The sequence below is a fragment of the Oncorhynchus kisutch genome, linkage group LG21 (assembly GCF_002021735.2).
Source record: "Oncorhynchus kisutch isolate 150728-3 linkage group LG21, Okis_V2, whole genome shotgun sequence".
Lineage (NCBI taxonomy): Eukaryota > Metazoa > Chordata > Actinopteri > Salmoniformes > Salmonidae > Oncorhynchus > Oncorhynchus kisutch.
The window spans coordinates 27,323,962-27,347,843 of NC_034194.2; the positions used below are offsets into that span (position 1 = coordinate 27,323,962).

A 23,882-nucleotide genomic window follows, 5' to 3' on the forward strand; every position below is an offset into this window, starting at 1 on the left:
TGACATAATCAGACCCCTGGCGTACGCTTTACAGGTCTCTTATTGGCTGTGTATGACATAATCAGACCCCTGGGTACGCTTTACAGGTCTCTTAGTGGCTGTTGTATGACATAATCAGACCCCTGGCATACGCTTTACAGGTCTCTTAGTGGCTGTGTATGACATAATCAGACCCCTGGCGTACGCTTTACAGGTCTCTTATTGGCTGTGTATGACATAATCAGACCCCTGGCGTACGCTTTACAGGTCTCTTATTGGCTGTGTATGACATATCAGACCCCTGGCGTACGCTTTACAGGTCTCTTAGTGGCTGTGTATGACATAATCAGACCCCTGGCGTACGCTTTACAGGTCTCTTAGTGGCTGTGTATGACATAATCAGACCCCTGGCGTACGCTTACAGGTCTCTTAGTGGCTGTGTATGACATAATCAGACCCCTGGCGTACGCTTTACAGGTCTCTTAGTGGCTGTGTATGACATAATCAGACCCCTGGCGTACGCTTTACAGGTCTCTTAGTGGCTGTGTATGACATAATCAGACCCTGGTGTACACTTTACAGGTCTCTTAGTGGCTGTGTATGACATAATCAGACCCCTGGTGTACACTTTACAGGTCTCTTAGTGGCTGTGTATGACATAATCAGACCCCTGGCGTACACTTTACAGGTCTCTTAGTGGCTGTGTATGACATAATCAGACCCCTGGCGTACGCTTTACAGGTCTCTTAGTGGCTGTGTATGACATAATCAGACCCCTGGCGTACAGCTTTACAGGTCTCTTAGTGGCTGTGTATGACATAATCAGACCCCTGGCGTACGCTTTACAGGTCTCTTAGTGGCTGTGTATGACATAATCAGACCCCTGGCGTACGCTTTACAGGTCTCTTAGTGGCTGTGTATGACATAATCAGACCCCTGTGTACACTTTACAGGTCTCTTAGTGGCTGTGTATGACATAATCAGACCCCTGGCGTACGCTTTACAGGTCTCTTAGTGGCTGTGTATGACATAATCAGACCCCTGGAGTACGCTTTACAGGTCTCTTATTGGCTGTGTATGACATAATCAGACCCCTGGCGTACGCTTTACAGGTCTCTTAGTGGCTGTGTATGACATAATCAGACCCCTGCGTACGCTTTACAGGTCTCTTAGTGGCTGTGTATGACATAATCAGACCCCTGGCGTACGCTTTACAGGTCTCTTAGTGGCTGTGTATGACATTAATCAGACCCCTGGCGTACGCTTACAGGTCTCTTAGTGGCTGTGTATGACATAATCAGACCCCTGGCGTACGCTTTACAGGTCTCTTAGTGGCTGTGTAGACATAACAGACCCCTGGCGTACGCTTTACAGGTCTCTTAGTGGCTGTGTATGACATAATCAGACCCCTGGCGGACGCTTTACAGGTCTCTTAGTGGCTGTGTATGACATAATCAGACCCCTGGCGTACGCTTTACAGGTCTCTTAGTGGCTGTGTATGACATAATCAGACCCCTGGCGTATGCTTTACAGGTCTTAGTGGCTGTGTATGACATAATCAGACCCCTGGCATACGCTTTACAGGTCTCTTAGTGGCTGTGTATGACATAATCAGACCCCTGGCGTACGCTTACAGGTCTCTTAGTGGCTGTGTATGACATAATCAGACCCCTGGTGTACACTTTACAGGTCTCTTATTGGCTGTGCATGACATAATCAGACCCCTGGCGTACACTTTACAGGTCTCTTAGTGGCTGTGTATGACATAATCAGACCCCTGGCGTACACTTTACAGGTCTCTTAGTAGCTTAGTAGCTCTTAGTAGCTGTGTATGACATAATCAGACCCCTGGCGTACGCTTTACAGGTCTCTTAGTGGCTGTGTATGACATAATCAGACCCCTGGCATACACTTTACAGGTCTCTTAGTGGCTGTGTATGACATAATCAGACCCCTGGCGTACACTTACAGGTCTATTAGTGGCTGTGAATGACATAATCAGACCCCTGGCGTACACTTTAAAGGTCTCTTAGTGGCTGTGTATGACATAATCAGACCCCTGGCGTACACTTTACAGGTCTATTAGTGGCTGTGAATGACATAATCAGACCCCTGGCGTACGCTTTACAGGTCTCTTAGTGGCTGTGTATGACATAATCAGACCCCTGGCGTACACTTTACAGGTCTCTTAGTGGCTGTGTATGACATAATCAGACCCCTGGCGTACGCTTTACAGGTCTCTTAGTGGCTGTGTATGACATAATCAGACCCCTGGCGTACGCTTTACAGGTCTCTTAGTGGCTGTGTATGACATAATCAGACCCCTGGCGTACACTTTACAGGTCTCTTAGTGGCTGTGTATGACATAATCAGACCCCTGGCGTACACTTTACAGGTCTCTTAGTGGCTGTGTATGACATAATCAGACCCCTGGCGTACGCTTTACAGGTCTCTTAGTGGCTGTGTATGACATAATCAGACCCCTGATGTACACTTTACAGGTCTCTTAGTGGCTGTGAATGACATAATCAGACCCCTGGCGTACGCTTTACAGGTCTCTTAGTGGCTGTGTATGACATAATCAGACCCCTGGCGTACACTTTACAGGTCTCTTAGTGGCTGTGTATGACATAATCAGACCCCTGGCGTACGCTTTACAGGTCTCTTAGTGGCTGTGTATGACATAATCAGACCCCTGGCGTACGCTTTACAGGTCTCTTATTGGCTGTGTATGACATAATCAGACCCCTGGCGTACGCTTTACAGGACTCTTATTGGCTGTGTATGACATAATCAGACCCCTGGCGTACGCTTTACAGGTCTCTTATTGGCTGTGTATGACATAATCAGACCCCTGGCGTACGCTTTACAGGTCTCTTAGTGGCTGTGTATGACATAATCAGACCCCTGGCATACGCTTTACAGGTCTCTTAGTGGCTGTGTATGACATAATCAGACCCCTGGTGTACACTTTACAGGTCTCTTATTGGCTGTGTATGACATAATCAGACCCCTGGTGTACACTTTACAGGTCTCTTATTGGCTGTGCATGACATAATCAGACCCCTGGCGTACACTTTACAGGTCTCTTAGTGGCTGTGTATGACATAATCAGACCCCTGGCGTACGCTTTACAGGTCTCTTAGTGGCTGTGTATGACATAATCAGACCCCTGGCGTACACTTTACATGTCTCTTAGTAGCTCTTAGTAGCTGTGTATGACATAATCAGACCCCTGGCGTACGCTTTACAGGTCTCTTAGTGGCTGTGTATGACATAATCAGACCCCTGGCGTACGCTTTACAGGTCTCTTAGTGGCTGTGTATGACATAATCAGACCCCTGGCATACTCTTTACAGGTCTCTTAGTGGCTGTGTATGACATAATCAGACCCCTGGCGTACGCTTTACAGGTCTCTTAGTGGCTGTGTATGACATAATCAGACCCCTGGCGTACGCTTTACAGGTCTCTTATTGGCTGTGTATGACATAATCAGACCCCTGGCGTACGCTTTACAGGTCTCTTAGTGGCTGTGTATGACATAATCAGACCCCTGGCGTACGCTTTACAGGTCTCTTAGTGGCTGTGTATGACATAATCAGACCCCTGGCGTACGCTTTACAGGTCTCTTAGTGGCTGTGTATGACATAATCAGACCCCTGGCGTACGCTTTACAGGTCTCTTAGTGGCTGTGTATGACATAATCAGACCCCTGATGTACACTTGACAGGTCTCTTAGTGGCTGTGAATGACATAATCAGACCCCTGGCGTACGCTTTACAGGTCTCTTAGTGGCTGTGTATGACATAATCAGACCCCTGGCGTACGCTTTACAGGTCTCTTAGTGGCTGTGTATGACATAATCAGACCCCTGGCGTACGCTTTACAGGTCTCTTAGTGGCTGTGTATGACATAATCAGACCCCTGGCGTACGCTTTACAGGTCTCTTAGTGGCTGTGTATGACATAATCAGACCCCTGGCGTACGCTTTACAGGTCTCTTAGTGGCTGTGTATGACATAATCAGACCCCTGGTGTACACTTTACAGGTCTCTTATTGGCTGTGTATGACATAATCAGACCCCTGGCATACTCTTTACAGGTCTCTTAGTGGCTGTGTATGACATAATCAGACCCCTGGCGTACGCTTTACAGGTCTCTTAGTGGCTGTGTATGACATAATCAGACCCCTGGCGTACGCTTTACAGGTCTCTTATTGGCTGTGTATGACATAATCAGACCCCTGGCGTACGCTTTACAGGTCTCTTAGTGGCTGTGTATGACATAATCAGACCCCTGGCGTACGCTTTACAGGTCTCTTAGTGGCTGTGTATGACATAATCAGACCCCTGGCGTACGCTTTACAGGTCTCTTAGTGGCTGTGTATGACATAATCAGACCCCTGGCGTACGCTTTACAGGTCTCTTAGTGGCTGTGTATGACATAATCAGACCCCTGGCGTACGCTTTACAGGTCTCTTAGTGGCTGTGTATGACATAATCAGACCCCTGGCATACGCTTTACAGGTCTCTTAGTGGCTGTGTATGACATAATCAGACCCCTGGTGTACACTTTACAGGTCTCTTATTGGCTGTGTATGACATAATCAGACCCCTGGTGTACACTTTACATGTCTCTTAGTAGCTTAGTAGCTCTTAGTAGCTGTGTATGACATAATCAGACCCCTGGCGTACGCTTTACAGGTCTCTTAGTGGCTGTGTATGAGATAATCAGACCCCTGGCGTACGCTTTACAGGTCTCTTAGTGGCTGTGTATGACATAATCAGACCCCTGGCGTACGCTTTACAGGTCTCTTAGTGGCTGTGTATGACATAATCAGACCCCTGGCGTATGCTTTACAGGTCTCTTAGTGGCTGTGTATGACATAATCAGACCCCTGGCGTATGCTTTACAGGTCTCTTAGTGGCTGTGTATGACATAATCAGACCCCTGGCGTACGCTTTACAGGTCTCTTAGTGGCTGTGTATGACATAATCAGACCCCTGGCGTACGCTTTACAGGTCTCTTAGTGGCTGTGTATGACATAATCAGACCCCTGGCGTACGCTTTACAGGTCTCTTAGTGGCTGTGTATGACATAATCAGACCGCTGGCGGACGCTTTACAGGTCTCTTAGTGGCTGTGTATGACATAATCAGACCCCTGGCGTACGCTTTACAGGTCTCTTAGTGGCTGTGTATGACATAATCAGACCCCTGGCGTATGCTTTACAGGTCTTAGTGGCTGTGTATGACATAATCAGACCCCTGGCATACGCTTTACAGGTCTCTTAGTGGCTGTGTATGACATAATCAGACCCCTGGCGTACGCTTTACAGGTCTCTTAGTGGCTGTGTATGACATAATCAGACCCCTGGTGTACACTTTACAGGTCTCTTATTGGCTGTGTATGACATAATCAGACCCCTGGTGTACACTTTACAGGTCTCTTATTGGCTGTGCATGACATAATCAGACCCCTGGCGTACACTTTACAGGTCTCTTAGTGGCTGTGTTTGACATAATCAGACCCCTGGCGTACGCTTTATAGGTCTCTTAGTGGCTGTGTATGACATAATCAGACCCCTGGCGTACACTTTACAGGTCTCTTAGTAGCTTAGTAGCTCTTAGTAGCTGTGTATGACATAATCAGACCCCTGGCGTACGCTTTACAGGTCTCTTAGTGGCTGTGTATGACATAATCAGACCCCTGGCGTACGCTTTACAGGTCTCTTAGTGGCTGTGTATGACATAATCAGACCCCTGGTGTACACTTTACAGGTCTCTTATTGGCTGTGTATGACATAATCAGACCCCTGGCATACTCTTTACAGGTCTCTTAGTGGCTGTGTATGACATAATCAGACCCCTGGCGTACGCTTTACAGGTCTCTTATTGGCTGTGTATGACATAATCAGACCCCTGGCGTACGCTTTACAGGTCTCTTAGTGGCTGTGTATGACATAATCAGACCCCTGGCGTACGCTTTACAGGTCTCTTAGTGGCTGTGTATGACATAATCAGACCCCTGGCGTACGCTTTACAGGTCTCTTAGTGGCTGTGTATGACATAATCAGACCCCTGGCGTACGCTTTACAGGTCTCTTAGTGGCTGTGTATGACATAATCAGACCCCTGGCGTACACTTTACAGGTCTCTTAGTGGCTGTGTATGACATAATCAGACCCCTGGCGTACACTTTACAGGTCTCTCAGTGGCTGTGTATGACATAATCAGACCCCTGGTGTACACTTTACAGGTCTCTTATTGGCTGTGTATGACATAATCAGACCCCTGGTGTACACTTTACAGGTCTCTTATTGGCTGTGCATGACATAATCAGACCCCTGGCGTACACTTTACAGGTCTCTTAGTGGCTGTGTATGACATAATCAGACCCCTGGTGTACGCTTTACAGGTCTCTTAGTGGCTGTGTATGACATAATCAGACCCCTGGCGTACGCTTTACAGGTCTCTTAGTGGCTGTGTATGACATAATCAGACCCCTGGTGTACACTTTACAGGTCTCTTATTGGCTGTGTATGACATAATCAGACCCCTGGCATACTCTTTACAGGTCTCTTAGTGGCTGTGTATGACATAATCAGACCCCTGGCGTACGCTTTACAGGTCTCTTAGTGGCTGTGTATGACATAATCAGACCCCTGGCGTACGCTTTACAGGTCTCTTAGTGGCTGTGTATGACATAATCAGACCCCTGGTGTACACTTTACAGGTCTCTTATTGGCTGTGTATGACATAATCAGACCCCTGGTGTACACTTTACAGGTCTCTTATTGGCTGTGCATGACATAATCAGACCCCTGGCGTACACTTTACAGGTCTCTTAGTGGCTGTGTATGACATAATCAGACCCCTGGCGTACGCTTTACAGGTCTCTTAGTGGCTGTGTATGACATAATCAGACCCCTGGTGTACACTTTACAGGTCTCTTATTGGCTGTGTATGACATAATCAGACCCCTGGCATACTCTTTACAGGTCTCTTAGTGGCTGTGTATGACATAATCAGACCCCTGGCGTACGCTTTACAGGTCTCTTAGTGGCTGTGTATGACATAATCAGACCCCTGGCGTACGCTTTACAGGTCTCTTAGTGGCTGTGTATGACATAATCAGACCCCTGGCGTACGCTTTACAGGTCTCTTATTGGCTGTGTATGACATAATCAGACCCCTGGCGTACGCTTTACAGGTCTCTTAGTGGCTGTGTATGACATAATCAGACCCCTGGCATACGCTTTACAGGTCTCTTAGTGGCTGTGTATGACATAATCAGACCCCTGGCGTACACTTTACAGGTCTCTTAGTGGCTGTGTATGACAATCAGACCCCTGGCGTACACTTTACAGGTCTCTTAGTGGCTGTGTATGACATAATCAGACCCCTGGCGTACGCTTTACAGGTCTTAGTGGCTGTGTATGACATAATCAGACCCCTGGCATACACTTTACAGGTCTCTTAGTGGCTGTGTATGACATAATCAGACCCCTGGCATACGCTTTACAGGTCTCTTAGTGGCTGTGTATGACATAATCAGACCCCTGGCGTACACTTTACAGGTCTCTTAGTGGCTGTGTATGACATAATCAGATCCCTGGCATACGCTTTACAGGTCTCTTAGTGGCTGTGTATGACATAATCAGATCCCTGGCATACGCTTTACAGGTCTCTTAGTGGCTGTGTATGACATAATCAGATCCCTGGCGTACGCTTTACAGGTCTCTTATTGGCTGTGTATGACATAATCAGATCCCTGGCGTACGCTTTACAGGTCTCTTATTGGCTGTGTATGACATAATCAGATCCCTGGCGTACGCTTTACAGGTCTCTTATTGGCTGTGTATGACATAATCAGATCCATGGCGTACGCTTTACAGGTCTCTTATTGGCTGTGTATGACATAATCAGATCCCTGGCATACGCTTTACAGGTCTCCCAAAGGAGTGAGGGGTTATCTGTTGATTGAGAGTTAATAGAGAAAAATGCTTTAAACTCTGTAATAAAATATGATGTGAATGTATGGTCTTTAAGAATGGTTGTGTTCAACCTCCAATGTCTTGACCGATTGAATGCCCCGTTGAGTTTTATGTCCAGGATCACCTCAGCATGATCAGATATGACTATGCTTCCTATCCTAGCGGATAAAACAGACTGCAAAGACGTCCTGGGCATAAAAAAAGTAATCATTTCTAGTTTGACATCCATGCAGAGAAAAAAGTGAACTCTCTGTTGGAGGGATGACAAGTTCTCCAGACATCTGCATACCCCAGATCATCACAAATAGCTTTAAGTGACTTAGCTTGAGGAGAGAGTGAAGCTATACCGCTGGGAAACTTATCAATAAGGGGGTTCAACAAGCAGTTAAAATCTCCTCCAACCACTGCAGTGTCCGAGTTTAATTCTGAAAAGTCTAGAAATACCTTAGTGAGGAAATCAGGGGGGTGGGCAGGGGGAAGTAAATATTCAGTATGTAAATGTTCTGCCTTTGTAAAGTACCATTAATTATAACAAAGCGACCAAATTTATCTTTCACACAATTCAAGACCTTAAGTGGCAAGTTATTTTTCACAAGAATTGCTACACCTCTACTTCTGGATGTAAATGATGAGAAAAACACTTAACCAAACCCCCCTTGTTGTAATTTCAGATGCTCCTTATCATCGAAATGAGTTTTTTGCAACAGGGCAATATCCATATTTTATTTTTCCAAAAAAAGACAGTACCTTCTTCCTTTTAATGGGGTTATGTACATACACGCAGTCTGTTACCTGCCATTGCGCCTTGACCATTCAATATCCAGACTGAATCCTACTGTAAAGATGGGGTGGTACCTTTTTCCATGTGTTGAACTCTCCTCTATCTCACGAGCATAAACAAACGATATGAACCCTGAACTCGAACTAAACTCAACCCAAAAATGAAACATGGAAAGATCCAAAAGGGGGTTTTCCCACTAGCTAACATGCAGGGGATTTCAACTCTCCAATGTAGACTCTTAAGTCCGCATTGCCACTCAATAGCCTCATCCTTTATATATATGGAAATGAAAATCAATAGAAGAAGATTGAGGCTCTTCCACCTAAAACCAAGCCTGGGCACCAATATGGATTCACACATATCTCAGCCTGGGCTATAGTGGCAGTTACTTTAGCAAGAAAAATAATAAAGATACGAATATTACTGAACCGGAGTACGTGAGAACTCACACCACTGTTTCATGATCAGATTCAACTAACAATAAAAAAAGTGATCCAATGCTGTGGAGGTGCAGCTTAAAGTTATTTACCCGAGAGAGTCAATAAACGCAGCAGCCTCTTCAGGTGTGTAGAGTTTTTTTTAGGCGATCCGTTGACCATAATCTTCAATGTGGCCGGGTACAGCAGTGCGTAGTCCATCTTTATTCTCTTGAGTCGAGCCTCGGCCTCAAACACTTTGCACCTTCGTACAACCGCTGTGGAATAATCATTGAAGAATGAGACCTTTGGACCTTTATGTTGACTACCATCAGAGCCAATGTTTCTAGCCGCATCCATGACGCGCTGCTTGTCGGTGAAGTTGTGGAACTTTATAACCACCGGCCGTGGGCGCTGGCTGGGACCTGGTATCGGTGCTTGAGAGCGATGGGCTCTGTCCAGCTTCACACGACCAGCCTTAGTGTCCATTTGTAGGTAGCCAGGGATCCATTCCTCAAAGAATTTTACTGAACGTGTCCCATCAGAATTTTCCGGGAGTCCCACAACACGAATATTGCATCTGCGTCCTCAATTATCCAAGTCGTCAATGTGCTCTGCCATTTCGCGCACCTGTTTCTCAAGTGCTTTTATCTTAGTGTCCATAGATGTAGTTGAAGTTTCTGTTGTGCATGTTGTCTGAGATTTTTGAGAAATAGCCATCAAGACTCATTGCAGGATAACTTATTTAGCCAATTCTACCACTTTTTCAAGCTAGGAGATTAATGTAAAAATATACATTTACGAATGCCACGGGAGCTCGCTGAAACACAGTGTTTTCTCTACGGCGTCATTTTGTCCTCCCCCCGGCCTCCATGATTCTTAAATGGAAGAAGTTTGGAACCACCAAGACTCTTCCTAGAGCTAGCCACCCAGCCAAACTGAGCAATCAGGGGAGAAGGGCCTTGGTCAGGGAGATGATCAAGAACCCGATGGTTCCTCTGTGGAGATGGGAGAACCTTCCAGAAGGACAACCATCTCTGCAGCACTCCACCAATCAGGCCTTTATGGTAGAGTGGCCAGACGGAAGCCACTCCTCAGTAAAAGGCAACCTGACAACCAGTTTGGAGTTTGCCAAAAGGCACCTAAAGGTCTCTCAGACCATGAGAAACAAGATTATCTGGTCTGATGAAACCAAGATTGAACTATTTTGCCTGAATGCCAAGCGCCACGTGTGGAGGAAACCTGGCACCATCCCTATGGTGAAGCACAGTGGTGGCAGCATCATGCTGTGGGGATGTTTTTCAGCAGCAGGGAGCAGGGAGACTAGTCAGGATTGACGGGAAAGATGAACAGAGCAAAGTACAGAGAGATCCTTGATGAAAACCTGCTCCAGAGCGCTCAGGACCTCAGACTGGGGCAAGGTTCACCTTCCAACAAGACAACGATCCTAAGCACACAGCCAAGACAAGCAGGAGTGGCTTCGTGACGGCTTCGGGACAAGTCTCTGAATGTCCTTGAGTGGCCAAGCCAGAGCCCGAACTTGAACCCGATCGAACATCTCTGGAAAGACCTGAAAATAGCTGTGCAGCGACGCTCCCCATCCAACCTGACAGAGCTTGAGAGGATTTGCAAAGAAGAATGGAAGAAACTCCCCAAATACAGGTTTGCTAAGCTTGTAGCACCATACCCTGTAATTGCTGCCAAAGGTGCTTCAACAAAGTACTGCGGAAAGGGTCTGAATACTTTACATATTGCGTTTATATTTTTGTTCAGTTTAGAAACACTAAAAAGGCCAATGCTATTCCCTGCTGAACAAAAACTGTTAAAAATAGCCTGTAGTCTTTGACCTTGAACAGCGCACAGATGAATGAATATAGAATTGGAGGGGACAGGAGGGAGAAAGGACGAGAGCAGAAGGAAGGAGAAAATGTAAAAGAAGAAGAGGCAGAAACAAAGGGGAAGGACACAATGAAGGAGGTAGGAAAAACAGCAGGAAAAAGTACAATGAGTGGATAAATTAAGAAAACAGGAACGATAGTGCGAAGGGGGGAGTGAGGGTAAAAAGAGAGCGAAAGAATAAGGAAGAATAGAGGGATCTGGTTGGAAGAGAAAAAGTAGCAGAGCATAGTCAACACAGAGAAGAGAGAGATACAATAACAAGCAGGAGAGAGACGGAGTTGGGAGAAAGAGAGAGGGAGATACAATAACAAGCAGGAGAGAGACGGAGTTGGGAGAAAGAGAGAGGGAGATACAATAACAAGCAGGAGAGAGACGGAGTTGGGAGAAAGAGAGAGGGAGATACAATAACAAGCAGGAGAGAGACGGAGTTGGGAGAAAGAGAGAGGGAGATACAATAACAAGCAGGAGAGAGACGGAGTTGGGAGAAAGAGAGAGAGAGATACAATAACAAGCAGGAGAGAGACGGAGTTGGGAGAAAGAGAGAGGGAGATACAATATAAATAAAGAGAGAGTGATAGAGAAGATAGTTGTGGAAGTAACTCACTCTATCACACAGTTCTTTAAAGGTACAGTCAGCGATGTTTCCACAGGTCTTCTCCAGTCTCAACTCTCTGCCCTGCACCGTCAGGACCCTGGGACCCGTTACTATGGAAACGCACACACGATTAATTGACCCAACATAGAGCTGATCATACACAGAAAACAACTCAATACTGAAACTATGGCCACTACTTTAGCCTCAATATCACTGGCCCTACCAGTTTACTATAGTAATGTAATTTCCAATAGTGTAAGTGAACATATTCTGTTTGCCTCCATTTTTTCCCATCTCACTTTTTCTCCCATCCTTGCCTCTCAATCTCCCCAGTCCACTCTCTCACCCTTTTACTTTCTCTCTCCCCCTTTCTCTTACTACAAGAGGTACATTAACTTCCTACCATTGTTTTGTCTCACAGCCAGCTCGTGAAACAGCGTATCCATGAAGGCCTCCGCATCAGGCTCTCTGGTGCTGCACACAAACACACACACACAATGGGGAAGAGAGAAAGATGGGGATAATAGAATATGAAATTAATAAGGCTGAAGAGGCCACATCAAACAGCGGGTGCGGGGAGGGGGAAGGAAGGGGGGTACTTAGCTTTTCACTCCATCTCCAAAAAATGAGATGTTAGACTGTAAACACAAACATTACCCTGTGAATGCGTGGCAGATTGAATCGGTCTGTCTGTGCATGTGTTTTAACTCTCGCTCAGGTAAAGAGGAGCGCAATGTGTTTTATTTGCATACACTGAAAGAGAAAAGCACTTGAAATCTCTGGCTACGCAATGAGCAACGACAACGTTATTCATACTGTGTGTGTGTGTGTGTGTGTGTGTGTGTGTGTGTGTGTGTGTGTGTGTGTGTGTGTGTGTGTGTGTGTGTGTGTGTGTGTGTGTGTGTGTGCAGGTAATTGGAAGAAAAGTACTCTGCCTTTTCAAACTCAATCATTTTGTATTTCTCTACTCCTCCATCTGTCCCTTTATCTCTCACTGTAGGTTAGGGATCTTACTGTCACTGTAGGTTAGGCATCTCACTGTAGGTTAGAGATCTCACTGTAGGTTAGGGATCTCACTGTAGGTTAGGCATCTCACTGTAGGTTAGGGATCTCACTGTAGGTTAGGGATCTCACTGTAGGTTAGGGATCTCACTGTAGGTTAGGGATCTCACTGTAGGTTAGGGATCTCACTGTAGGTTAGGGATCTCACTGTAGGTTAGGGATCTCACTGTAGGTTAGGCATCTCACTGTAGGTTAGGCATCTCACTGTAGGTTAGGCATCTCACTGTAGGTTAGGCATCTCACTGTAGGTTAGGCATCTCACTGTAGGTTAGGCATCTCACTGTAGGTTAGGCATCTCACTGTAGGTTAGGCATCTCACTGTAGGTTAGGCATCTCACTGTAGGTTAGGCATCTCACTGTAGGTTAGGCATCTCACTGTAGGTTAGGCATCTCACTGTAGGTTAGGCATCTCACTGTAGGTTAGGCATCTCACTGTAGGTTAGGCATCTCACTGTAGGTTAGTGTCCTTACTGTCAATGTAGGTTAGTGTCCTTACTCGGTCCTTACCTACTCCTAACTCCCTCTGCCTTTTTCGGTCTGTCCATCTCTTGCTCTCTCTCTGATACTAACCTGCAGTGACATTAACTTCTTATGGCTGCGGGGGGCGGTATTGAGTAGCTTGGGTGAATAAGGTGCCCAGAGTAAACTGCCTGCTACTCAGGCCCAGAAGCTAAAATATGCATATTATTAGTAGATTTGGATAGAAAACACTATGAAGTTTCTAAAACGGAATAATGTCTGTGAGTATAACAGAACTCATATGGCAGGCAAAAACCAACCAGGAAGTGGGAAATCTGAGGTTTGAAGTTTTTTAACTCAAATTTACAGTGTAAATTTGGTCCGATTGCACTTCCTAAGGCTTCCACTAGATGTCAACAGCCTTTAGAACCTTGTTTCAGGCTTCTACTGTGAAGGGGGAGTGAATGAGAGCTGTTTTAACAAGGTGTCTGGTAGAAGGCCATGAGCTGGTCACGCGCACGGCCGTGAGAGCGACCTGCGTTCCATTGCATTTCTAAAGACACAGGAATTGTCCAGTTGGAACAGTATTGAAGATTTTTGTTAAAAACATCCTAAAGATTGATTCTATACATCGTTTGCGACGTGTTTCTACGAACTGTAAGGGAACTTTTTTACATTTCGTCTGGACCTAGTGCTCGCGCCTCATGAATTTGGATTTGTGAACTAAACGCTCAAACAAAAAGGAGGTATTTCGACATAAATTATGGACTTTATCGAACAAAACAAACATTTATTGTGGAACTGGGATTCTGATGAAGATCATCAAAGGTAAGTGAATATTTATAATACTATTTTTGACTTCTGTTGACTCTACAACATGGCGGGTATCTGTATGACTTGTTTTTGTGTCTGAGCGCTGTACTCTGATTATTGCATGGTGTGCCTTTTCCGTAAAGCTTTTTTGAAATCTGACACAGCGGTTGCATTATGGAGAAGTATATCTATAATTCCATAACACTTGTATCTTTTATCAATGTTTATTATGAGTATTTCTGTAAATTGATGTGGCTCTCTGCAAAATCACTGGATGTTTTGGAAGCAAAACATTACTGAACATAACACACCAATGTAAACTGAGATTTTTGGATATAAATATGAACTTTATCGAACAAAACATACATGTATTGTGTAACATGAAGTCCTATGAGGGTCATCTGATGAAGATCAAAGGTTAGTGATTAATTTGATCTCTATTTCTGCTTTTTGTGACTCCTCTCTTTGGCTGGAAAAATGGCTGTGTTTTTCTGTGACTAGGTGCTTACCTAACATAATCGCATGGTATGCATTCGTCGTAAAGCCTTTATGAAATCAGACACTGTGGTGGGATTAACAACAAGTTTATCTTTAAAATGGTGTATAATACTTGTATGTTTGAGGAATTTTAATTATGAGATTTCTGTTGTTTGAATTTGGCGCCCTGCACTTTCACTGGCTGTTGTCATATTGATCCCGTTAACAGGATTTCAGCCGTAAGACGTTTTAAGGACACTGACCTATAGTGACAGTAACGCAAACTGGCAGAACAGTTAGTATGTGTGTTTTGTTAGGTTCCCACATGAAAATAAATACTATAGTATACTATGGTATAAGTACTACAGTATTCACTGTAGAGTTTTTACAGACTTCACTGTAGTATTCACTGTAGTGTTTTTGAGGACCAAAGTTAGCAAAAACTGTATTTACTGTAGTATACTGTAGAATTTACAGTCAACTATAGTATAAATACTGTAGTAACAAAAAATGGTAGTATATATACTATAGTAATTACTGTAGTGTTTTTGGAAACTGGTGAATACTGTAGTATTTACCGCAGTGTTTTTGTGCAATGCAGTGTTTTTTGGGATATTACTGTAGTATTTACTAAAGTGTTTTTGTTGTATTATTTTTGACATAGAAATGGGGGCTTTCTCCTTGAGGAAACCTACTGGAGAAATACTAAAAAACCTTCTGCTCTTTTCTATAACCATATGTGTGTGTGTTGTCCTCCATACTGCCCCACACAGAGAGATGGATGTGCAGAGTGAGGAGGGTGGGGGGGGGGGGGACACAGGGGCAAAGACAGACGGAACAAACACAAAGATAAGCTAAACTCAAGAGACTGACTCTTATTTAGGACTGTGGCTATAAATCCTATTTCACATTGTGAGAGAATACACACATGCATGTATACATGGGTACACACATGTACAGTACAGGCATTCATGCACGCAGACCCAAACACACACACACTTACAGGTAGTAGAGTTTCCCTGCTGAAGGCAGGTCCAGTCTTCTGTAGTCAACTCCAGAGTCTACGCCCATGGGCTGGCAGTATTCCTACACACACACACACACACACACACACAAAGAAAAACAATGTGCAATGTGGCCAAAACAACCTCAGCACCAAAACCAATGTGGGTTTGTGTGTAAGAGGGTTAAGGTTTGTGTGTAAGAGAGAATTAGTGAAAGGTGCATAATAGCATTTCCACAGGAGGGTGACAATGGACACAAGTATAGCAGTAAGTATCCTGTAATATTTTAAGGCTTGACTAACTTCATGTTTTTGTCATGTTTTCATTGTTGTATTTATCTAGCTGATCTGCAGTCCTTTCTTAAGTCAAGTGGAGTGGAACAGCAAAGTTCAAACTTCTGCTGCAGAGTTCAAACTTTCCCAGTAAGTATAAAATGGCAACGCGATACATGTCAGCGAGCGGGGCACACTATAATCATTATCTCCTCTATTCTCAGAAAAAAAGAAAAGAAGAGTGGAAAAAAAACGTATATCATCAAACGATCGCCGTGCCAGGCGAATCAGTATTCAGTGACAGCTCGGAGCAAATTATGAAATCAGTGAATTTGTGCCACCGGCCTCCTTGAGCAGTGGGATAATTAGCAATCACCACAAAGCAAGGAGACGGAAATACTCCATTCTTCTACCTCCGCTGTCAACTTCTTATCTCTGCGCCCGCTCACACGAACGGGGTTCCCACTCCGAGCCAATTGGTTGAATCAGGCTTAATAACAACCTGACAAACCCTCCATCCCCCACGCACAAAAGGGACATGTCATTTCATCAACCCAGCCGCGACCTCGCTAAGCAGCGCCGCGGCCGACAGGTAAATAGTCCCTCCGCAATAACACCTCGGCGATGCCATCAACCGCCACGTCGCATTACAAAACTAACGCTAATCTTGTCTTCTCCCGTCTTTTTTTCCCCTCTTCGATTTGTCTACCTATAGAAGCCTGATGGGTCACTCACAGCATCTCTTGAAGGAAAATAAGAGAGAGAGAGAAAGAGAGAGATAGCGAGCTAGACAGAGACGTGAAGGCAACACAATCAGTGATGATGGCATCATTGGTTATTTCTAATCAGATGAGCAGGAGGCCTTGTGGGTTATTACATGATTACTATCTTGAGGGGTTTGGAAAGTTCTCACTCTTTCCTCGCAGATTTCACTCACCTATGACTCTACTCTTCTCTCCATCTCGCCACCAGTCAAAGAGCACCCTTGCTTGCTTTATCTTGTTTTCTCACACAGCCATGACAGTCTCTTTAGAAAAAGTCATCCTAAAACATGTAGCTCCAATCATGTCATTGTCCAAGCTGTCCACCACTCTCTCTTTGACAGCCGTTTAGCATAAAAACAGTGGCTCCCCCCTCCCTTTTCTCTGTCCCTCACTCCTCAAAAAGTTGCTTTTGAGTTTTTCAAAGAGCGCGGTGCCATTGAGCGGCAACAAAAGCCAAGGATAGCTGACTACTGCGGCCTGATGAGGTCCACTCCCTCATTACCAACAGCAGAAAACATTTGATGCTTCTTTTTTGGGGGGGGCCCAAAGAATTGACCAGGCCTCAAAGAACATGGGGTGGGAAGGCTGAAAAAGAGTTGGGGGGAGGGCAGGGAGAGAGTGTGTGTGTGTGTGTGTGTGTGTGTGTGTGTGTGTGTGTGTGTGTGTGTGTGTGTGTGTGTGTGTGGACGGGAGTTGGAGGGGAAAGGTTGTCATCCATTCATCCGTGTGTGTCTTACAGCCTGTGTGAAGGGGGAGAAGAAAGGGGAGGGAGGGATAGAGGGGTTGGGAGAAAGAGAAAGCCTAAAACAGTGCCTTTATGCTGGCCCGTCCTGGACGACTCTTCTGACATCAAAGTGTTTTCACTAACTGGGGAGGGAAGCGGGTGTGTGGTGAATTTATTCACTCCAAGTGACGCTACAGGGGGGACATAACAATGTGACCACCCTAATTACACCTAATGAGCTATTCCCTTAAAGTGTGACTGCCTTGGGTCCTGGATGGTTTGTTCCACGGGGTCGTTCTCACAACCTCCCCCTGCCTCGGCTGCTCCTCTTGAGGAAACATCTTTTGAGCACAGGGCCCGCCTTTAGGTGATCCAGGACCCCACTGAACCCCCCAGCTCCACTCCTCCAGACCCACCCATCCCACCCCCAGCTGGAGCCTCCCTCCCATACCACCACCCCCCCCCCCTCCCCCCACGACATGCAGCAGCATGGGTAGGAGGGTGTCCCATCTGCACCTGGCCACTAGCGCTCCAGAGAGAAGCAGACAATCACAACAGTACTCCTATAGGAGGGAGGCAGTCAGAGAGCGAGCGAGAGCAGGAGACTGGAATGAAGAAACACAGGGAATGGAAGGAGAGGAATACAAATAAATGTAGGTGCACATGTGAGAAAAAGGAAAAAGAGATAGAGAGTGAGTGATGGAGAGATGTGGAGTGTGTAAAACACCAGTCTCTCCTGCTCTCTTTCATGATCTAATTGAGACATTATTAGATTAAAGCTCCTGTCAAAGGAGCTCCGACGAGGCCTGTCACACCCACACGCACTCACTCACAGAAAAACTTAGAACAAATATTCTAGGGGCAAGACAGAATGCCAGTCCTGAAAGGAAAAGGCATTAAAAATAAGAACACCATTACATTTCACCGATAGAATGTCCATGGAAGCAACAAATGCAAGGCTATTTATATTCCGTTGGAAAATACATGACTTGAACCCTCTGCTGTGAAAAAAGTAAAACCCAAGGCACAGGGAGCATTATTGTTATGTAACTAAATGCCAGGGGGACAATAGCAGCCATCAATTTTCATTTACTGGGAACTCTTCAAACCCCTCTACGTAGGTCCTCAACAGACAGAAAGGCCTTTACTAGAGAGGAACAACCATTTCAGTCAATTTTTTCCTTGCAGCAGAGCAATCTGCACTGGTCGACTTATTTATAAAAAATAAAAAATAAAAAAATAAAAATGGCTGCCATACTAAGCAATTAGCCACCACAATGGAAGGATAGATGAGGAGAAAAAACAACAATCAAGTTATCATATTTCTCCGGCATCAAAAGAGGGCAGGGAAAAATATTCAGTACACACAGAGTCCTGTCCTTGGGCCTGCAGAGAGGGAGAACAGAGGGAGAGAAGAAGGAGAAAGAGGGGTCGAGGGAAAGAGAAGGAAAGACCGAGAAAGAAAGAAGAGTGAAGAAGAGAAAGTTGGAGGAGGGACAGAGAAACAATGCAGAAATAAATGCTGAAGAGAATGAAAGGGGGGGATAGAGGGAGAGAGGACAGATCGAAGCGAGTGTGATCTCCCTCTCTCGCTTTCATCTCATATGTAACTACCCCTGTGAGCGCTGGGAGCATTAGGAGGGGGTTAGGCAGGAGGGTAGCAGAAGACTCGGCAAGGTAGCTAGTGGGGGGCAGAGGCAGGATGCTTTGTGGGGCTTGGCAGGGTGGTTCGAGGGTCCCTGGGGTCTCCTCTAATCAGAAGTCAATAGAGATATAAGACTCCAATCTGGAGAGGAAGGAATTAACCCCAAACACTCCAGCTCAGGTGACAGGGAGGAGAGGTAAGAGGCCATTTACACACCCTCACTCATTCACTACTCCCCCATCCTCCCAGTTCACACCAGGGCTTCACCCCAAAACACACAGACTCTACATCCAAAGAGTCAGAGGGATGGAATCATTGCTCCCTTCCAGCTTTAATTCTAACTATTAAGGGACACCCAGTGGGGGCGAGGAACCACCCCCATCACAACCCCACCACCCCTTGTTAACTTGGCAGGACATCCACTGTTGGGAGGGGAGCATCCCCAAACTCTCACTCCACCCCAAACTCTCACTCCACCCAAAAAACCAGATGGCCTCACAAAGGGAAACATGGGAGTCTGAAAGACAGGGGACAGAGAGGAGGCCGAATTGGACCAGGGGCATTCACAGTTCCTTATGAGGCTGGGATTAGGATGAGGGCAAGAGGTGGAGAGGGGAGCGGGTTTTGGGTAGGGTGACTTTAAGGCCCTGGTGAAAGACCAAAATGGAGGGGGACACACAGTTAAGCTCCAGTGACCCTGAAGCTCTTCATTAAACCCTCCCCCAAACCAAACCTTAATCCCCTGAGAACCTGTGCATTCCACAACCAATGGATAGATAGAAGTTTGGGTGCAAGTGCTTTATGACTTTAAAAGCGCAACTGAAGCCAATAAACAATTTCTCTGATAGAAAAAAAACAGCCTGTGGCATCAAAAATAGTCAGAAACATTTATTCTAGTGTCAAAATTGATTACTAAGTGAAAATAGGATAATTTTGGCCAAAGTCAGTCTTGTCCAAAACAGACTTTTGTAAGTGAGTTTGTCATGACTTATTTGATGGTTTAGGGTTTTGATTTTCCACAAAAGGCTAATTTGACCACTAACAAGGGATACACATCTGTGGTGATTGCGCTCTATCCAATTCTACCGCAGAAGACACAGACAGTGAGACAAACCTGCCCAGCACTGTAGCTGATCGGACTATGTTTACATAAGACAACATGTGGCAAAAAAATTATAACTTGAGAAAGACTGCACCAAATACCTTCGCAAAATATAAAATTGAGTGACTAAAACATCAGAATTAATTACAGATGTATTGAGTTCAGATTTATTGAGATACTGATTTTGTTCCTATGGTGTCTCATGGGTGACAAACATTAGTAGCTTCCACATCAAACCACACCCCTAAGACTGAAATCTCGTTTTTGTTCATGAGTAACATGCAGAATCGGTAAGTTAAGTCTCTTTAAAAAAAAGGTTAGTGTTTGTGTTAACTACATACACCTAGTGGTAAAAGGTATCATCTAGCCAAGGAGAAAGGTCCTTCTTGGATTAGCAGACGCTCTCTTTTGGGAAATGCCTGGGATGTCTGTTTTGCATGTTCTGGTACGTCTTCTGATGATTACTCAGCAGTACCCCTGTTGTGTGTGTGTGTCCGTGTGTGTGCGTGGAAGAACTCTCATTGTGTGTGTGTGTGTGTGTGTGTGTGTGTGTGTTAAGAGCACCCACGCAACCCTCTGTTTCAGAAGAGGGATCCATCTCCAAACGTTTATCTCTACTATTTAGTTGTGAAAAGTGGAAGAATGTTTTCCTCCTCTCCTGCAAAATGCATGTTAAATTATTCTGCAATTATTTATGATCATAGTCAGTATAAACACCTCGTAATCATCTCTGGTGCTGCCAGGATAATGGTTAATGGATAATGGTTCTACCTGCTTATAATAATGCTATTAAATTGCAAAGTAGTCTCAGAGCATTGCTAGTTTCTATCCATGGTGCTACCTCACAGCCCACCCCCCTCCTCACCCGCCCCCCCCCCCCTCCCTCGCCCCTTTCTCTCCTCACTTTGAAATGCAAGCAGGCTGGTTCATTCCCTCCGCTCGCTTGTCCATTTCCCATTCACACAGCGAGCGTTCACTCTCTTTCTATCCCCCTCGCTCTCTGTGTCCGTTTTGAGTTTTTCACCATCTCCAGGTATGATCAAAGTCAGTTTTGTGACATCGTGTGTGACACCGTGCTTCTCAGGTAGAAAACACACACACAAAAACACACAATAGCAAATTGGAAAGAGACAGACACAGTAACAGAGGTGTGCATGTGTGTGTGGTGTCAGGTGGATGAGAGAAATGAATGAATAAATTAAAAAGAGGAGAGAAGAGGGGATGACTGTCTTTACCTTCAACACGTTGATGAAAGGCAGGAAGGCGTCTCTCTGAAGTCCATTTTTGTACAGATCTGAAAGGAGAGGGAGGCGCCATGTTAGCGCTGCTGTTTAGCCTCCTAATAATGTAATTCTCCCACCACAGATTGGCACATAAAGTGGCTATTGATGAACTAAAGGATGGGCGGGGAGGCAGCACAAAGGGGATGGGGGCAGAGGGAGAAAAATGGATTTCTCTACCTGCAGCAGCAGCTAGCAGCAGCAACATACAATTCATACATTCCCAAACAATGGTGGTGGGAGAAAGGACTTTCGCTTTTTCAGCTCGGACATTGTCCACAGAGTCCCGTGAATAGACTTTCCAATTAGCTCTGCTGGAACAAATTACATCTGAAGTAGCATCCCTGATAGACAGATAAAACACACACACACACACACACACACACACACACACACCCTTAAACTACTTGGAAAGATGGAAATGAGTAGGTGTTGTTGATGTTTGGGTTTAAGTTTACAGGAGTAGCAGCTGACAATTAAGTTAGACTTGTTTAAACGTTGTTAAGGTACACTAAATGACCAAAAGTATGTGGACACCTGCTCATCCACCATCTCACTCCAAAATCATGGGCATTGATATGGAGCTGGTCCCCCTTTGCTGCCATAACAGCCTCCATTCTTCTGGGAAGGCTTTCCACTAATGTCGGAACATTGCTGCAGGGACTTGCTTCCATTCAGCCACAAGAGCATTAGTGAGGTCTGGAACTGATGTTGGGCGGTTAGGCCTGGCTCGCAGTCGGAGTTCCAATTCATCTCAAAGGTGTTCGATGGGGTTGAGGTCAGGGCTCTGTGCAGGCCAGTCAAGTTCTTCCACACCGATCTCAACAAACCATTTTGGTATGGACCTCACTTTGTGCACGGGGGCATCGTCATGCTGAAACAGGAATTGCCTTCCCCAAACTGTTGCCACAAACTTGGAAGCACAGAATCGTCTAGAAAGTCATTGTATGCTGTAGCATTAAGATTTCCCTTCACTGGAACAAAAGGGCCTCGCCCGAACCATGAGAAACAGCCCCAGACCATTATTCCTCCTGCACCAAACATTACAGTTGGCACTATGCATTCCGTCAGGTAGCGTTCTCCTGGTATCATCCAAATTCAGATTTGTCTGTTGGACTGCCAGATGGTGACGTGTGATTCATCACTCCAGAGAACGCATTTCCACTGCTCCAGAGTCCAATGCGGCCAGCTTTACAGCTCTCCAGCCTTCAGACTTCTTGGGTATGAGGCTACATGCTTGGCATACCTGTATTTGGGGAGTTTTTCACATTCTTCTCTGCAGATCCTTTCAAACTCTGTCAGGTTGCATGGGGAGTGTCGCTGCACAGCACAATTTTCAGGTCTCTCCAGAGATGTTCGTTCGGGGGTGCAAGTCCAGAGCCACTCAAGGACATTGAGACTTGTCCCAAAGCCACTCCTGCGTTATCTTGGCTGTGTGCTTAGGGTTGTCATGTTGGAAGGTGAACCTTCGCCTCAATCTGAGGTCCTGAACGCTCTGCAGCAGGTTTTCATTAAGGATCTCTCTGTACTTTGCTACGTTCATCTTTCCCCCTCGATCCCAACTAGTCTCCCAGTCCCTGCCACTGAAAAACATCCCCACAGCATGATGCTGCCACCACCATGCTTCACCGTAGGGATGGTGCCAGGTTTCCTCCAGACGTGACGCTTGGCATTCAGGCCAAAGAGTTACATTTTGGTTTCATCAGACCAGGGAATCTTGTTTATCATGGTCTGAGAGTCCTTTAAGTGCCTTTTGGCAAACTCCAAGTGGGCTGTCATGTGCCTTTTACTGAGGAGTGGCTTCCGTCCTGCCATTCTACCATAAAGGCCTGATTGGTGGCGTGCTGCAAAGATGAGAGAACCTTCCAGAAGAACAACCATCTCCACAGAAGAACCATCTTGGTCACCTCCCTGACCAAGGCCCTTCTCCCCTGATTGCAGTTTGGCCAGGAGGCCTGCTCTAGGAAGAGTCTTGGTGGTTCCAAACTTTTTCCATTTAAGAATGATAGAGGCCACTGTGTTCTTGGAGACCTACAATGCTGCAGAAATGTTGTGGCACCCTTCCCAAAATCTGTGCCTCGAAAATCCTGTCTCTTGAGGTCTAAGGACAATTCCTTCTAACTCATGGCTTGGTTTTTGCTCTTTACATGCACTGTCAACTGTGGGACCTAATATAGACAGGTGTGTGTCTTTCCAAATCATGTCCAATCAAATGAATTTACCACAGTTGGACTCCAATCAAGTTGTAGAAACAGTTCAAGGATGATCAATGGAAACAGGATACACCTGAGCTCAATTTCGAGTCTCATAGCAAAGGGTCTGAATACTTTATTTTTAATACATTTGCAAAAAAATCTAAAAACCGGTTTTCAACTTAGTCATTATAAGGGTACTGTGTGTAGATTTATGAGGAATTGTTTTTATATAATCGATTTCAGAATAAGGTTTAATACTTTCCGAATGAACTGTATACTACGCATAACAATGTGTGTTGTGAGAAGGCTCCTATCAATGTAGTAATGGTTGGAAATAAGCATGTTTACAGCAACTTTAATAGAAAAAGGAAGGAAGCAAATATAACACATTGAAAAAGTCAATTTTTTACTGTGGATGGAGA

At 45.3% G+C, this 23,882-nt stretch overlaps 1 protein-coding gene and 1 non-coding gene across 4 annotated transcripts in view; both read right to left on the bottom strand.

Moving 5' to 3' along the window:
* The window catches only part of afg1lb (AFG1 like ATPase b), a 70,545-nt gene that overhangs the window by 36,016 nt on the left and 10,647 nt on the right, over nucleotides 1-23,882 (bottom strand). For all 3 annotated transcript variants that reach the window (XM_031800957.1, XM_031800955.1, XM_031800954.1), the window contains 4 exons: nucleotides 21,221-21,279; nucleotides 15,478-15,560; nucleotides 12,067-12,137; nucleotides 11,673-11,773 (listed from right to left, as the gene is read on the bottom strand). In XM_031800957.1, coding sequence (XP_031656817.1) covers nucleotides 11,673-11,773; nucleotides 12,067-12,137; nucleotides 15,478-15,560; nucleotides 21,221-21,279 — 314 coding nt within the window. The remainder of the gene's footprint in view (nucleotides 1-11,672; nucleotides 11,774-12,066; nucleotides 12,138-15,477; nucleotides 15,561-21,220; nucleotides 21,280-23,882) is intronic.
* On the bottom strand, nucleotides 15,143-15,199 carry LOC116356257 (U7 small nuclear RNA). The gene has a single exon (XR_004204744.1). It is a non-coding gene; the product is annotated as a U7 small nuclear RNA (small nuclear RNA).